Below are 14,733 nucleotides of genomic sequence, written 5' to 3'. Positions count from 1 at the left end.
AACATTTTCTCTAGGTTTTAACAGTTTTTTCTTTAATCATATGGGCATACAACACATACCAGGAGTCTCAAACCATTTGTAGCCAGGAACTCAAACCTCAGCAGATTCTCCTTATGAATGTTATTTAAATGGGTAGAATAATATTTTGTCCGTTTGTTAAAGCCAAAAAGCTTTTATTCCACTTTCCATCGACAGAACATATTGAGTCTGAATTGAAATTATTTTTCAATGTACATGTTTTGAAGTTTTTGACCTTTAGATTACAGTTACGTTGATGTCATTTGGCAGACAGCTATTATATTCAAGGGAGATTAAACCCATTATGTTCATGGGAGCAGTCTAATAACTATCCAATCTTGACAATTAATAGAATGAGTTTGATAATGGTAGGTTGGGATTTCCACTGCTATAACTATGGCTGTGTTTTTCAGGGGCCCCTGCAGGTACATAGACCTCACACTCAAAACCAATGGCATTTACTGCACGATTCTGACGATATACTGATGAATAGCACTTAATCCAATGTAGATGTGTTAAATGTTTTCACTGTTCCATCCACAGGTTCCACGTACCGTTTCCGTGTCATTGCCATAAACACCTATGGGGAGAGTCCCCACAGCGCCACCTCCAGGCCATACCAAGTGGCGACAACGAGTTCAACTGTGTCCAACCGCCCTGTGGCTGGCCCTCACATTTCTTCTACTGATGCTGTCAGTGACACACAGATCATGGTGCGATGGACTGTGAGTAGTGCAGCGGCATGGACACAAAGAATATTATTTTTGTCAGGTTTAACCCTCTTATTTGTGTGTACAGAAATTAAAGAGGTGTACATCTTTCTTTGAAGCATCACTATAGTAGCAGCTCTACTGTTTTTCCACCTGGCAAGGCTTGGCACAGAATGCTAACAAAACCTGCCCATTGTGATTTTTATTAGAATGACCATAAATGTATGCTCACTACAGGAGAACCATTTGGCTACTCCTCTATCATTTTTACTTCATCTTTCAGTAAATGCTTGATGTTGGAATTGCTTTGAATTAAAGAGTTAAAAAATGTTCATTAAATTCCAAATCCTGAATTTTGTCAGTGGGCAACAGCAACAAATGCTCGTTTTTTATCGCATACATAGAATATTATGCAACATCATCGCTGACCCTCTGTATCATGCACTAGTCCTGAATTAACATCGCAAGAGATAAAAAAAAAAAAAAAGAAAAAGAAATTCTGACTGCTCAAACAAAAAAAAAATAAATAAAAATTCATGCTTGTGTTAAAGAAAACTTGTAAGAACAGATTTGCTAAAAAAATTTTGCCAAATGTAGGATTTAAATAATACATTTTCTTATTACCCACAATCCTAGGAATTTCCATTGGCTTTTGGATTATTAGGAAAAAATTTATTCCTTGACCAAAACAAATTTATGATACTTACACAATTTTCATCAATATCATCTTTAAAAACACACATCTTTTATTTATTTTAAAGTCTAAATACAATCAGCAGAAGCAAATAGTTAAAAGTTATAACTCTACAGTATATAAGCTGAAGCTATAAATGAACTTCCCCATGGTCCGATGACTTCAGCGTTACCACTACTACGTTTCTGACAACTCTTTCAAACTGTATTTAAAAATATGTTTGTTGATAAAGATCCACTGTGCTCATTTTGTGTGTGAATCTGCATGAAGGTTCAGATAAAGGTTTGAGTTGGAAAGTTATAGTTTGCAAGAGCACGAGAATAAATACATTGTGGCTGTTCTAGATGAGTTTAACTGTTCGGGGCATGATGACGTTTAAATGTCCCAAACAACCTCTGCAAGCCCATTTATGATAACTGTTAGCAACTGTCTTTTTCAAGTAAAATATTCAACAAATGTAAAAGAAAACATTAAAAAAAATTATGATATAACACTGATGTGTTTTATGTCATAGAATAAAATTGAATGAAAAGTAGCTTGTGTTAACCACAGAATTCCTTTCAGGCATTTAAACAAACAAACAAAAAAACATTTTAAAAAAAGCTGTTGCCTTTATTTAGTTAGAGAGAGAATGCAGATTGATACTTTGTGAGTTAGCCTGTGAATATAAGGTCCTTCAGGTTCACTGTGTTCGGCAGAATGATTCCCGGTAGTTCTTCATTTTTGGATATTTCTGTACTTATCTTTCTGGTTCTCTTTTACAGTACACCACTTCCAGTAACAACAACACCCCCATCCAGGGCTTCTACATCTACTATCGACCGACAGACAGTGACAATGATGGTGATTACAAAAAAGATGTAATAGAAGGTAGGAAAGATTCATGTATCATGCTAGTCATTTTCTTTTCTTTTCTGTTGGTTATCCAATGCATCAGCTAGTCCGTGCTTCATGCTGATTTATGCTCTGTGTGGATGATCACATTTTGAGTTCTTTCCGCTTGCAGGCTGTACGGTGCTCCATGTATATCTGTGCTAAATTGGGAGTGCTTTTTGTTGCCATGGATATTTTGTCTGTTTGTGTGGGGGTAATAGATATTTTGTTATATGTCTGGTGATTGACGTGCAGCATGGCGTAATGAGCCTGGCTAAAAATGTTTTAAATAAATGGCTGCCTCTCTAATGGGCCTAAACTGAAACCCTACACTCAAAACGGTGAGAGAGGGCTTACACAGCTGGGGGAATGTTAACAATGATCCTTAAACCTTCCCATCTTTTTTTTTTTTTTTGTATTTGCAAAATACTGTTTGAGAGTTGTTTTTGTTTTTTAACTGCCAAGCTGGCAAAAATACATGCATACCATAGTCTGATAAGTAAGCCTCAAAAGGCTCAAGCTTCAACAGCTTTTCTTGCTTCTTAATTTTTGTGCTGGTGTATATCGTGTGTGTGTGTATGTCTGCATGAGTTCCTATTCAAAGTTTTGGCTGCATGCTCATAAAACGCTGTCCCACAATCTTTGATTAAGGAACTGACTCAGAGTGAGTGTACATACTCATCTGTAAGATCAGAGTGTGTGCACAGTGCAGTGTGTGTACTGAAGCCCAGCCAGAGCAAACATTAAGTTGCCTTATAAGGAATGTGTCTGTAATAAAGCATGTGTCTGAAGCATCATGGGATGTAGGAAGAAAGGGGAGAGAAAGAAAGAATGGAAATGGTGAGAGAGGAAAACAGAAGGAGAGGACTTGTGGTTTATAATGAACAACACACAATTAAGCAAGACTGGTCCGTGTAATTATTTCACAATAACTGTCATTTCACACTCCTATAGGCATCAAGCGCTGGCACATGATTGGTCAGCTTCAACCCGAGACGTCCTACGACATCAAGATGCAGTGCTATAATGATGCTGGAGAAAGTGAATACAGCAACGTGATGATTTGTGAAACTAAAGGTGAGAGAGACAGAGAGACTGACTAAAGTTATACTGATATGTGAATACTATACAAACAAACTACAGGAGGTTATAAAAGCCACTGCTGTAATTACAGACCTGAACACAGCCAATGGTTTATTAGAGTCAGAGACAATGGGACATATTGTGCTTCTTCGCCTTTACGTCATGATCTAATGACTGTTATTAATACAGGCCTGGGGTAATCAAAACAAGACTCTGTGCACACAGTGACCTGTTATTAGCACGAAGCTTTGAACCTGTAAGAAGCTTGCTGCATAGTTCTGTTCAGTAAATGCTTGTTTGTTTCCTTTCATCTTACATTTTATAGTCACAAGAAGTGTGACACTAAGAATATGTGAAGATATGAAGAAATCCATGGAGTATACATACACAGTATATTTGCAATAACAGGAACGACTGTACACCTGCACATGCATGCAATGTATCCAGTCATTCGTGTGGCAGCCGCATCATACAGATACAGGTCAAGAGCCTCAGTTGCTGTTCACATCAGACATTTGAATGTGGATAATGTCACGTTTATGGTAGTTGATTTGCTGATCTGTGATTTTCTTGTAAAACAATCTCTATAGTATTAACAGAATGGTAAGGAAAAAATAATAAAGGAGGTGGAAACACCTTGTTGATGAGAGAGATCAGCAGACTGCATCTAGCTCACCGGAAAACTGTGCTTTCTCAAATAAGCACTCTTTACAATCGTGGAACGCACAGCACACTGAACCTTAAGTAGCAGAAAACTTTCATTCTCCTGTCAGCCAAGATCAGACACCGAGGCTACATTGTGCAGAGCTTCACTAAAAAATGGACTAGTTAGAAAACATCACCTGGCATTTTTCATTTAGTTAATGTTAGAAAGCATGTTATATGAATGGATTGTCCTAGCCATTCACTTCTTCAGCTAGCCATTAATTTGAGTCTTCTTAGTCTAATGGCCACTGTTTATCTCTTTTCCATTGAAACACTAGTAGCTATATAAGTTAGAATAAGCTCTAACTATTAAGCATTAAGTCTATATTTCTTAGCTGTAAGATATTTGAAACTGGATAATGAGCTTGTCAAAGCAATTTGTTAAGCACCCAACCAATGCATGGCAGGTGTCTAAATCTTCACTTGAAGCATAACTGAGTGCTTTAGCAAGTTTTCTTGCCACTGTTAGCTGGCTAGAACTCAGGGCTTGTAGCATTCTTGTAGCAAAGGTTTAACAATGAGTGGATTGGTTGAAGCAAATCAGTGTGTCCAAAGGTCTGGAGATGAGAAAACTAGTGTTAGTGGTAAGAAAGGGTTAGCTTTTGAAAATAGCTTGATGTAGCTCAGAATCCCATTCCTAATTTAGTTTAGTTAATACAAACCATAACGCTGTTTGCTGAAGTGAATGTCTTCATGGAGTATATACAGAAATCAAGCATCGCGTTAGTTCAGGCAGGCCACGCAGTAAGCTTTCCACGAGGCGCACCAATCTCTTCGAGGTGCCTTCGAGCCGCTCCTACGCATCACCGCTGCTGTGATCCAACGGGGGGCATGGTGGCTTAGTGGGTAGCACATTTGCCTCACACCTACAGGGTGGGGGTTCTCCCGCCTCCGCCTTGTGTGTGCTTAGTTTGCATGTTTTCCCCGTGCCTCGGGGGTTTCCCCGGGTACTCCGCTTTCCGCCCCCGGTCCAAAGATCTGCCTCAGCAAACGCTCCACAACATGCTCGCCACCGCGCTTGCCCCGGGTGATGCTTCCCCTGCCGTCTCCACTATGGCTAAGTGGATATACGACATGCTCGTTGTCATATTGTGCGGCAGGGGTGCATGGTTTGGCAACAAGCTTTGTTGCGACTATGCTGCAAGCCAGCCCAGGGCGACGCCTCCTCTGCCGTCTCCACTAGCATAGTGGACATCAACTCCGTTGCCAATCACGTGGCAGGGGCGACTAGTTCCATCTCCCCGTGACCCAAGCCTAGCTTCGACTCAGCCACGCACATCTCATGCCGCCTTGCTCGGCCGGGAGACATCCCGATCGCGTTTTGTGGTCCTACGGCGCCACGCATCAGTTATGTTGCGGGGTCCCCTCTGGCATATGGTTTTGTTTTGGGGGTCTATTCATTCCCCAGCGCTGCCTCCCCGCTCCATCCATGCATGCGCACGGACAGGCGCGTGGGAAAAATTCTCCCAGAACAGAACCATCCCGCCAACACTAACTGTATGCTCGCTATAACCTTCATTTACGAAGTGGTCCTGACTGAAAGTTGTATTTTGCTAATAACATTTTCAAACAATCAGTCTGGCTGCCATATAACACTTCAGCAGCGAATCAAGTTTTCAATTATTTAGTTAGGGAAGCTGCTGTAATGCATTTTAAAGTGGGCTTGTAAAGAGGATTGCGCTTGGCTTTCAGCAGATTATTAAAACCCAGAAAACAATGTACTTGAGAATTTCCACTCGTGGTTACTTTGTGCCATCCTCTATATTGCTTAAAGGATAGAATAATGATTTGCCGTTCTTTCTTCTTCCTTTCTCTCCATGTTTCGATCTATACAGCACGTCAGCCTCCAGGTATTCCAAGTCAGCAGCCCTTCACTCCACCAGCCGTGTACCCACCCAGTACAACCTCTTCAGCAGGTGGCGTATTGTACCTGATTGTGGGCTGTATTTTGGGTGTCATGGTGCTCATCTTGCTCATCTTCATCATCATGTGCCTTTGGAGAAACCGCCAGCAGCACAGCATGCACAGTGAGTCCCATTCCAGGCCTGTGGAGTGATCCACTGCCACGTTTTCCTCTGCGCTAACTGGCACTGTAAAGCTCTGAATGGGGTTGAGTAACAGAGTAAATACTTTGGGCTGTGCATGTAAAATTAGTAGCCCACACACCCCATTTACTGAAATAGGCTGGCAAACATTAATGTGTTCTTCCGTGCATGAATATTCATATGTTCCATTTCTTGGGACAACACTTAGTAAAATATATTTCTCTCTCTCCCCCTCTCTCTCTCACACACACACACACACACACACACACACACACACACACACACACACACACTCTCACACTCATTTCTCTCACTCTAGAGTACAACCCTCCTGGTTACCTGTACCAGTCTGCTGAGATGAACGGACACATTATGGAGTACACAACCTTATCTGGCTCCAGCCAACTCAATGGCAGCTTGCATGGTAGCTACGGGAACAGTGGGTCCGTCATGCCACAGGGTTGCCATCACCTCCACCATAAACTCCCCAATGGTCTAACACTATTAAATGGTTCAGGCCCTCTCTACAGTCTGGGACATTCCCACACACATGACACACCTCTTCCCCACAGCACCATGGACTTTGAGCATACACACCCTCACCATATGCACAGTGTGAGTAAATAGATCCTGTTTGGATGTGCAAATTATTTAGGCTTATATGTACCCAATATATGGGTTTATGTAAACTGAACTATATTTCAGAGATTTGTAAAGGTCCAGCTGCAAAGTTTCTAGGTATGGCTAGATAGTCTAGCTATAGTCTAGGTATAGTCTAGCTACCTTTAGTGATTACTTCTTGAATATAAATAAGTAGATACATAAGCATTAGTATATGTTTGGTACAGGATCTTTATAGTCAGAAAATTTAAGGTGCATTGCAAAACTTTTGAATAACTTGAGTTGTTGACCTACAGTCAGTTTTATTCCATGCAATACCTTGTACCATAACATACGTGTGAAGGTATCTAATTAATTGTATTTCTGTGGCAGCGAGGAAACATGTACACATCTGTACCCCAGACGGATTCTTCTGACTGCATGAACTGCCAGAACTTCTGTAACAACAACAGGTGAGCGAAAAGCAACTACGGAGAAAGTGTTCATTCTGTCTACATGCCAGTCATCAGGGTCTCAAGAGTTCTTTCTGGTCCAGACATACACACACACACCAATATGGCATACGTCCATCAGTGTAGTTTGTTTATCTCTTCTAGTGTGTGTAGCACTAACAGTTTATTCAGAGTGCAGCCATGCAACTCTCTTAATGACAGCACTGTTTATTTCTCAACTTCCCACAAGTCAGTGGGGAGCGCTGGAGTGAATGGAACTGATAAGAGCAAAAGTCATTCAGAGTTTGCCGTGTGTGCATGTGTGATTTTGTTTATTTCCAATTGATGTGTTTCTATGGGTATATTTATAATTTTGGGTTTAGACACGTGCTTGTACAAGTGTGTGTATAACAAAGAATGCGGATACAGATTTATCACTCAGCATAAATAAACAGTCCTTGTATTTGATAATACACATACAGGAGCTGAGTCTGGTGGACGTTGATTTAATTGAAGAAATTATTTTTACAGTACATATTTAAAAAGTCCTTGGAGTATAAGTCCATTTGCTTTGGCCCTGACATTTTAACAAGCTAGAAAAAAACAAAAATATAATTCATATGCATCTCTGTTTCTGATCAGGTGTTACACAAAAGCCAATGGCAATTTCTCAGGTGGCATAAAGCACCACCTGGTACCTTGCCAGCTTGATGGTCTCGAGATGGTCCCACTGAACCATGGCTCACTCCTGTGCCATAGTAATGACAACTCGGCACCCCAGGGGATTTGCGAGAGGGTGGATGTTATCAGAGAGCAGATGCAGGTAAACTTGGACTCATCCCAGAATTTAAAAGGTGGAACCGTACAAGAAGTGCCAGGCATCAACTATAGCGGAGGTGAGCCAGAAGCCCAACATTAGTGTTTTATTTATTTATTTCTTTTTTATTTCCATTTCAACATATTAACTAATCGTTACCTATTCTGCCTATTTTGAACTGCATTATATGGCTAAAAATTTGTTTAAACCTGACCATCATACCCATATTTTCTAATAATAACCCGCACTCTTCTGGGAATGCTTTAAAATAGATTTGGATAATGGCTGTGGGGATTTGGGTTTATTCAGCCACAAAAGCATTTTGACTCATTCACTTTGGTGTTGAAGTCTGGGCTAAGTTCTTTCAGTACAACATTGGCAGACCATGTCATCTGCGAGCTCGCTTTTTGAACAGGGGCATTGTCATGCTGGAACTTGTTTTGGTTCCTTATTAGGAAAATTAGGAAAGCTACATCACACACAGACATTCTATATGATTGTGTGCAACTTGTACATTGTTTAGAGAAGGCCCATATATTTGGGTGTGATGGTCACGTGTCTACATACATCTGGCCATATATTGGTCATATAATCATATAAAGGTGCTCAATCAGATTGTTGCCCTTGACATAAAGTAACTATTTAACAGTGTAAATTTCTACAGTGCAATTTATTTTATGTTCTGTATTACTATACAGTTTTACAAACACTAATTGACTTCTCTTTGTCTTCCTGTGTCTGCTGTGTATCTTCACATGGTGTTCATACAGATTCACTACAGTGTCTGAACTCAGGCGAGCCACTGATGCACTTGGAGAGACTGGACCTATCTGATTTGGACTGCAAAGAGAAAAACATTTGGATCTCCACTGCCAGTCTAAATGGAGACCTTATCCACCCTACAACACAGGAGATCTGAACTGACAAACACACAAAAACAATCACCACACAGGCAAACACACACAAAAACACACACACAATCATGCATATACTTACACAAGAACAGCAGACGAATGAAGAAACGTGAAAATTGTATTCAGAGAAAAAGAAAGAGCCAGCGCTGAAATGCTCAGACTTTACCTGAAGGACACTGCTGGATGTGAATGAGGGAGGAATGGGGGGAGGGGGTAAGCACAGAAGAATGGATTTTGGAAGTGCTATGTCTCTTTTCCATCTGTGCAAAGGACTTTAAAAAAAAAAGAAAGAACGAAAAACTCTTTAGATGGCTTATTTATTTTTTGTATTAGTAAAATATTCTTTCATATGAATGTATCTGTTTTTAAGAAAAAAAAAAGTTAGTCTTTTATATTATTTATGCTTTTTGGATGAAATACTTTTTGTTGTTGTTTTTAGTTTTCCACACATTCCACAGTGTGGAGTACAGCCATTGTATGTGTAAAGTTGTGTAATAATATAAAGAAGATACGGTAGATAGTGTATTCTGCTACTTTGTGTGCGTGTTTCTTTTCAGTTATCTTGGAGGAGTGAGGTAAGTTTCCTCCAATTCATAGCTGGGAAAAATCTAAGTAAGTACGAGGCAGGTAAACAGCTTAAAAACAAAGAATGTCTGATAGATGTCCAGCATAACAGGCCATCATCTTTCAGACCTTCTTTGTTTTTAAGCAGTTTACCTGCCTCTTACTTGTCAGCAACAACCATGTTGATTGATCACGTCTAAGACTTCCTGAATGCTTCATTTACAAAATACCCCCTCCTCTCATTTCTATTAGTCCTTTGTTCTTTTCAAACCAATTGAGTGCCTGGATGTCCTTTTGACCTTTTGGGCCCATTGTGGCAAACTAACTGCTGTTTTGTGTGGTTGGAGATACTATCTATAAGTTTAAGATGTGGTCTGGATGGGTAGAAGCTCTTTAGAGAAGTATTCAACTATCTATACAGACCATTTAGTATATTGCACATTTATTTATTTGTTTGTTTTTTTGCATTTGTTTTATTCTATCACAGTTTTAGGGGGAAACTTTGGAGTATTCGTTGTCAGTATGTAAACTGCTTCACTTCCATTCAGGTCATGTGGGCTGACATAATAGCTGAAAGGACACCACACTGAACATTATTCGACACTTATTAGTTTAGCAAACTGGAACATTGTTGGTGTAAAATATTTAATAAAAAGGCTTCAGTAGTGATGGTTTTAAGGCCAAATAATAAGCTTAGTACAAGTTTGCATGAGTGGCAATGGCCAACTGATGTACAGTGTTCCAGGTCCAAGCATTTACACCATAAATGCAATAATTTTCTTGGGAAATTTAGAACTCCTGTACCTCTCATGATCACTTCATTCTACTATATTTGGTTGGAGAGAGAGAAAGCTTGAGGTAGTTCACATGAATCTGCTACTTTGTGGTCATATGTAATTCATGCCAAGCCACTCTGGTGGTTTCATGCTTTTTCTGTTGCAAGATTCTGACTTGAGGTTAAACTGTCTGGACTGTAGAGTCTCTCAGGCTTCTGTTGAGGAACGGTAGCCAGGAGGATCTGAACAGGCGGTCAGATCCATAACATTACTTCAAAGCATTTTTCACATCGACTCCCTCTTTTCTCTAGTTTACAGTAGAACATCTGAAAACAAATGTGCTTTTACAGATGTGTTCATACATAAGCTTCATTTTTGTGTCATTGTCTTCTCCTTGTATACAGATCAAATCAACTAATGAATCATAAATCTAATCATTTTAGTCTTCTGGTGAGTGATCATTATTTGCTTAAAGAATTTCTTCTCATGAGATTAATGTCTGGACAAATGCATGAATCAAAACAATATACATCAAGGAAGGAAGACCAAAGAAGAATTCATTATTTATGATAGTGTATGAGAGAAGAACAAAGATGGGATGCAAACAGGATGCTCAAGTTGTTGGTTTCGATTAATTATATACAGGGATGGTTCATGTCAAGGGGCTAGCAGGGATACCACTTGTGAAGACAGGATAAAGAATCAGAAAGGACATTTTTTTGTTTTTTTTGTTGGTGCCCACTTCGTCTTATTTGTGTTTTAAAGAAGATTGCTACTGTTTAATTTTTTATTTATTTATTTATTTGTTATTGGGGCTAGTAATACAGCACCAGTGGTCAAAAGAAAAGCACACACAGTAATATGCTGTGGGCAAACAGTAATGAGCCTAGACTGCAGCCTATTGGTGAAAGTCGAGTCATGATTATCCAAAGTGGCATGTCCCCTTGACTGGATCTCCACTTTGGCTAATATGTTCTGACCCATTTCAGTCTGTAGTCATATTACTGATGCAGTTGTAGATATATTGAGCATAAACAAAATAAATTATTTGTGTCATGTTTTTTTTTCCTAAATAATGCACTCATTAACTAATACTAAAAATGTATAGTCTAAGGATACATGGTCAAATGAAAACACAAATCTCATGCTATAGAGCCAGATGTGCAGGTGTGATTATTGATTGAAGGGAATGGTTAGTTCTTTTCTTGTGTGCAGTATTTTATCCAGAGGAAACATGTTAGGAAGACACTGGTGCATAGTCAAGAAACTTTTCAAATCAAAAAGAAAAAAAAAAAGGAAAGAAAAATCAGTAAGGCAGCTCCCTTTCTGCCTATTATTATTATTAGTAGTAGTAGTATCAATGAGACATGGGAAGATATTGTTGGTCAACCACTATTTAAATTGTTATTCTATTGATCTATATTGAATTTTAGTCCTGGGATCTAAAACCAGCACCAGCTGCCATAGATTATAAGCTTATGTGTTTCAATAAGATGTATTTTTTGCTTCTCTTCCTCTACCAGTCTCTCAACTCTGTTTAACTCTCTCCTGGCTTGAGCTTCAAACTCTTATTAAGGGCATTGTGGGAACAAGTGTACCTATTGTTGGTCCCCCAAATTCTTTTCCTACTTTTTGACAGGACCTGTTAGCACCCTGTCCTGTTGTCCTACTACCTTCCATTCTTTTGTAAGCTCTTTAACAACATTCTAATATAGTCTCTGGGAACAGCTTGATTCGACTCAGCTTTTCAAACTGTTTATCTGCAAGAAGCCATTCTACCACATGTATCCTCTCAGTGCTGGCTCTGCTCCAGAACTCTATTACTTTCTACAGCCAAAAGAAAATCCACAGCTTTAGCCCTCTATATGAGAGCCAGAAGCAGTAGACAAATGCTAATGGAGTGTTTTTGTTTTGTTTTGTTTTTTTACTTGATAAGCATGCACTATATAATTGAATAAATGTGTTTTCTCTATAGAAGATTTTACAAAATTAAGGATTGTTTGAACATAGCAAGTGTAACTGGGAAGCTCTGACATTCTTTCACTTTTGTCAGATTTAGAAATCATAATTAGAGCAATGATGAAAAGCTTCTAGGGAGTTCTAACTAGCCAGCTGTTACCTCATGCAAATATCACAAGGATGAGTATGTAGCATTGTTAACGTATAATGTGCTCCATTCATTCTAAAGAAGTCAAAAAACGTGCTGAATTGGATTAAATAACAAATATTTTTTACCCTACCATAAAATAAAATTTATTGTTAATCATTTAGAGAAAGTATGTTCTTCCTGTTTCCACCAAGTTCACAGGCTTTCTCCCACCTTCCCAAAACATGCTGGATTGACTACATTATTTTGTATGTATGAATGGGTGCATTATGCATAATCTGATGTCCCATTCAATGTATAATTATCATTACCACCTCATGCCCAGTGTTCAATTCTACTCAAGAAACTCAATTTTATTTGTATAGCATTTTTAACAATAAAAACTGGAAACCGGATATGTAATTTTGTGAGCAAGTAAGCAAGCCTGAAGCAACAGTGGCAAGGAAAATCTCCCAGAGACGGCAGGAGAAAGAAACCTTGAGATGAACCTTGAGTGTGATTATAGATTACTCCACTCCTCACAGGAATATTAAGTTTCCTTGTACCAAACTGAAGGTATTTGCGGCTCAAAAATGAAAGCTTGCGTGCAAATTTCTTAGTATTTGCTGTCTAAACAATCCAAGAATGAACATCTTGCAGAACATCAAAGAATGAATGATGGACTGAATTTAAATTCCATAGCACCATGCTAACAGTTTATCATTTCCTTACCGAGCTATAAAACATTTCACATGTCTGAAATAGGTGGAAAATTGCCAGTATTGAATCAATAAGTACACCAATAGTGAAGAAGGTCCAAGCACCACACTTTCAGAATCACTTCAACCAATTTTTTTTGGTCATGTGCACAATCAGAATATTTTGGAAACAAACACGGATTGCATACCAGTAAGAGCACCAGATACCCAGTATAAATATGATGGCTCAAAATATCACTTACTGCATGTGTTACTATTTTCATAGTGTGATTACATCACACAAATGCTGGAATCCATCAGAAACTCCACTTCCCAGAACACCCCGCAGACTACAAACATGGTCATCACAATCCTCGGCACAACACTCCAATGTAGACCTCTTGCCTGTCTCATGATTTGCTTCATATTTTAGACCTGTTTGCCAGTGCTTCAGTGATATATCACTAACTGGAATTACATCAGTTTCTAACTCCTCTGTATTCCAAAACTGTTGCACTTGTAAATAAATAATTACAAGAGAAAGCTAAAAGTCTTTGTTTTCAAAAATAAAGTTCAGTATATAATATTTTCTTCACACATATCAGTTTACAGGGTGAGTCATGAAACAGCTTCTAACCATTAACCCAGGAAAAGCTATATAAAGTTTATATAGCTTTTCCTGGGTTACTGGTTAGAAGCTGTTTCATGACTCATGACTCAAGGTTCATCTCAAGGTTTCTTTCTCCTGCTTTATCAAGTTACAAATGACTTGTTCTTAGCTCCAGATCAAGACCGTATGTCCCTATTAGTTCTGATTGATCTTAGTGCTGCATTCGACACTAAAGATCACAACATTCTCCTAGATCGCTTACAAAATTGCACATGCATTCAGGGACAAGCTTTAAGTAGAAATATTGCCAAGCTAAGAATTATTCTACCTGTATCTGCTGCTGAGAAGCTAGTTCATGCATTCATGACCTCTAGACTATTGTAATGCATGACTAGGTGGTTGTCCTGTATCTTCAATAATTAGTCTACAATTAGTCCAAATTGCAGCTGCTAAAGTTCTTACCAAGTCGAGAAAATATGATCATATAACCCCAATTTTATCATCTCCACACTGGCTACCTGTTAAGTTTATAATTGATTACAAACTTCTGTTACTTACGTACAAGGCAAAATGATCTTAATGATTTAGCTCAAATGTATCTAACCAGTCTTCTAACACGTTACAATCCTTCACACTCTCTGAGATCACAAAACTCAGGACTTCTGGTAGTCCCCAGAATATTTAAGTCTACTATAGGTGGTAGAGTGTTTTTGTATTTGGCTCCCAAACTGTGGAATAGTCTTCCTGATAGTACTTGGGGCTCAGACACACTTTCCCAGTTTAAATGTAGATTAAAGACATATCTTTTAGACATGTGTACACATAAAACTTCCCATAAATCTCTAGTACAGCTGATCAAATGCACATTATCATCTAGTGCTTACTAATATTATGAACATCACCTATGCTAATTCCTCACAATTCTTCTCTTTTTCTACCCATCCCGAGGCATCCAGACTTTGTTCTAGCTCCGGTTGTGTTCCATGTCATGAAGATTTTGGACCTTCATTGAGAAGAGGCCAACCTTCTGAGGATTCTGAGGCATCTAAAGATGAACCAGTTCCAGTTGGACATTTTAAGAGGAGATG

The 14,733-nt window shown here is 38.9% G+C and overlaps 1 protein-coding gene across 1 annotated transcript in view; it reads left to right on the top strand.

The window, feature by feature from the left end:
- Window positions 1-9,436, top strand: part of cdon (cell adhesion associated, oncogene regulated) — a 35,994-nt gene extending 26,558 nt beyond the window's left edge. The window contains exons 12-19 of the mRNA XM_027132628.2: window positions 562-743; window positions 2,187-2,292; window positions 3,250-3,372; window positions 5,919-6,110; window positions 6,448-6,743; window positions 7,122-7,201; window positions 7,823-8,076; window positions 8,768-9,436. Coding sequence (XP_026988429.1) covers window positions 562-743; window positions 2,187-2,292; window positions 3,250-3,372; window positions 5,919-6,110; window positions 6,448-6,743; window positions 7,122-7,201; window positions 7,823-8,076; window positions 8,768-8,916 — 1,382 coding nt within the window. The 3' untranslated portion in view covers window positions 8,917-9,436. The remainder of the gene's footprint in view (window positions 1-561; window positions 744-2,186; window positions 2,293-3,249; window positions 3,373-5,918; window positions 6,111-6,447; window positions 6,744-7,121; window positions 7,202-7,822; window positions 8,077-8,767) is intronic.
- The last annotated feature ends 5,297 nt before the right edge of the window (window positions 9,437-14,733 follow it).

This window comes from Tachysurus fulvidraco, chromosome 13 (genome assembly GCF_022655615.1).
Source record: "Tachysurus fulvidraco isolate hzauxx_2018 chromosome 13, HZAU_PFXX_2.0, whole genome shotgun sequence".
In the NCBI taxonomy this organism is placed as follows: Eukaryota; Metazoa; Chordata; class Actinopteri; order Siluriformes; family Bagridae; genus Tachysurus; species Tachysurus fulvidraco.
This window is presented reverse-complemented; position numbering and strand designations above follow the sequence as displayed.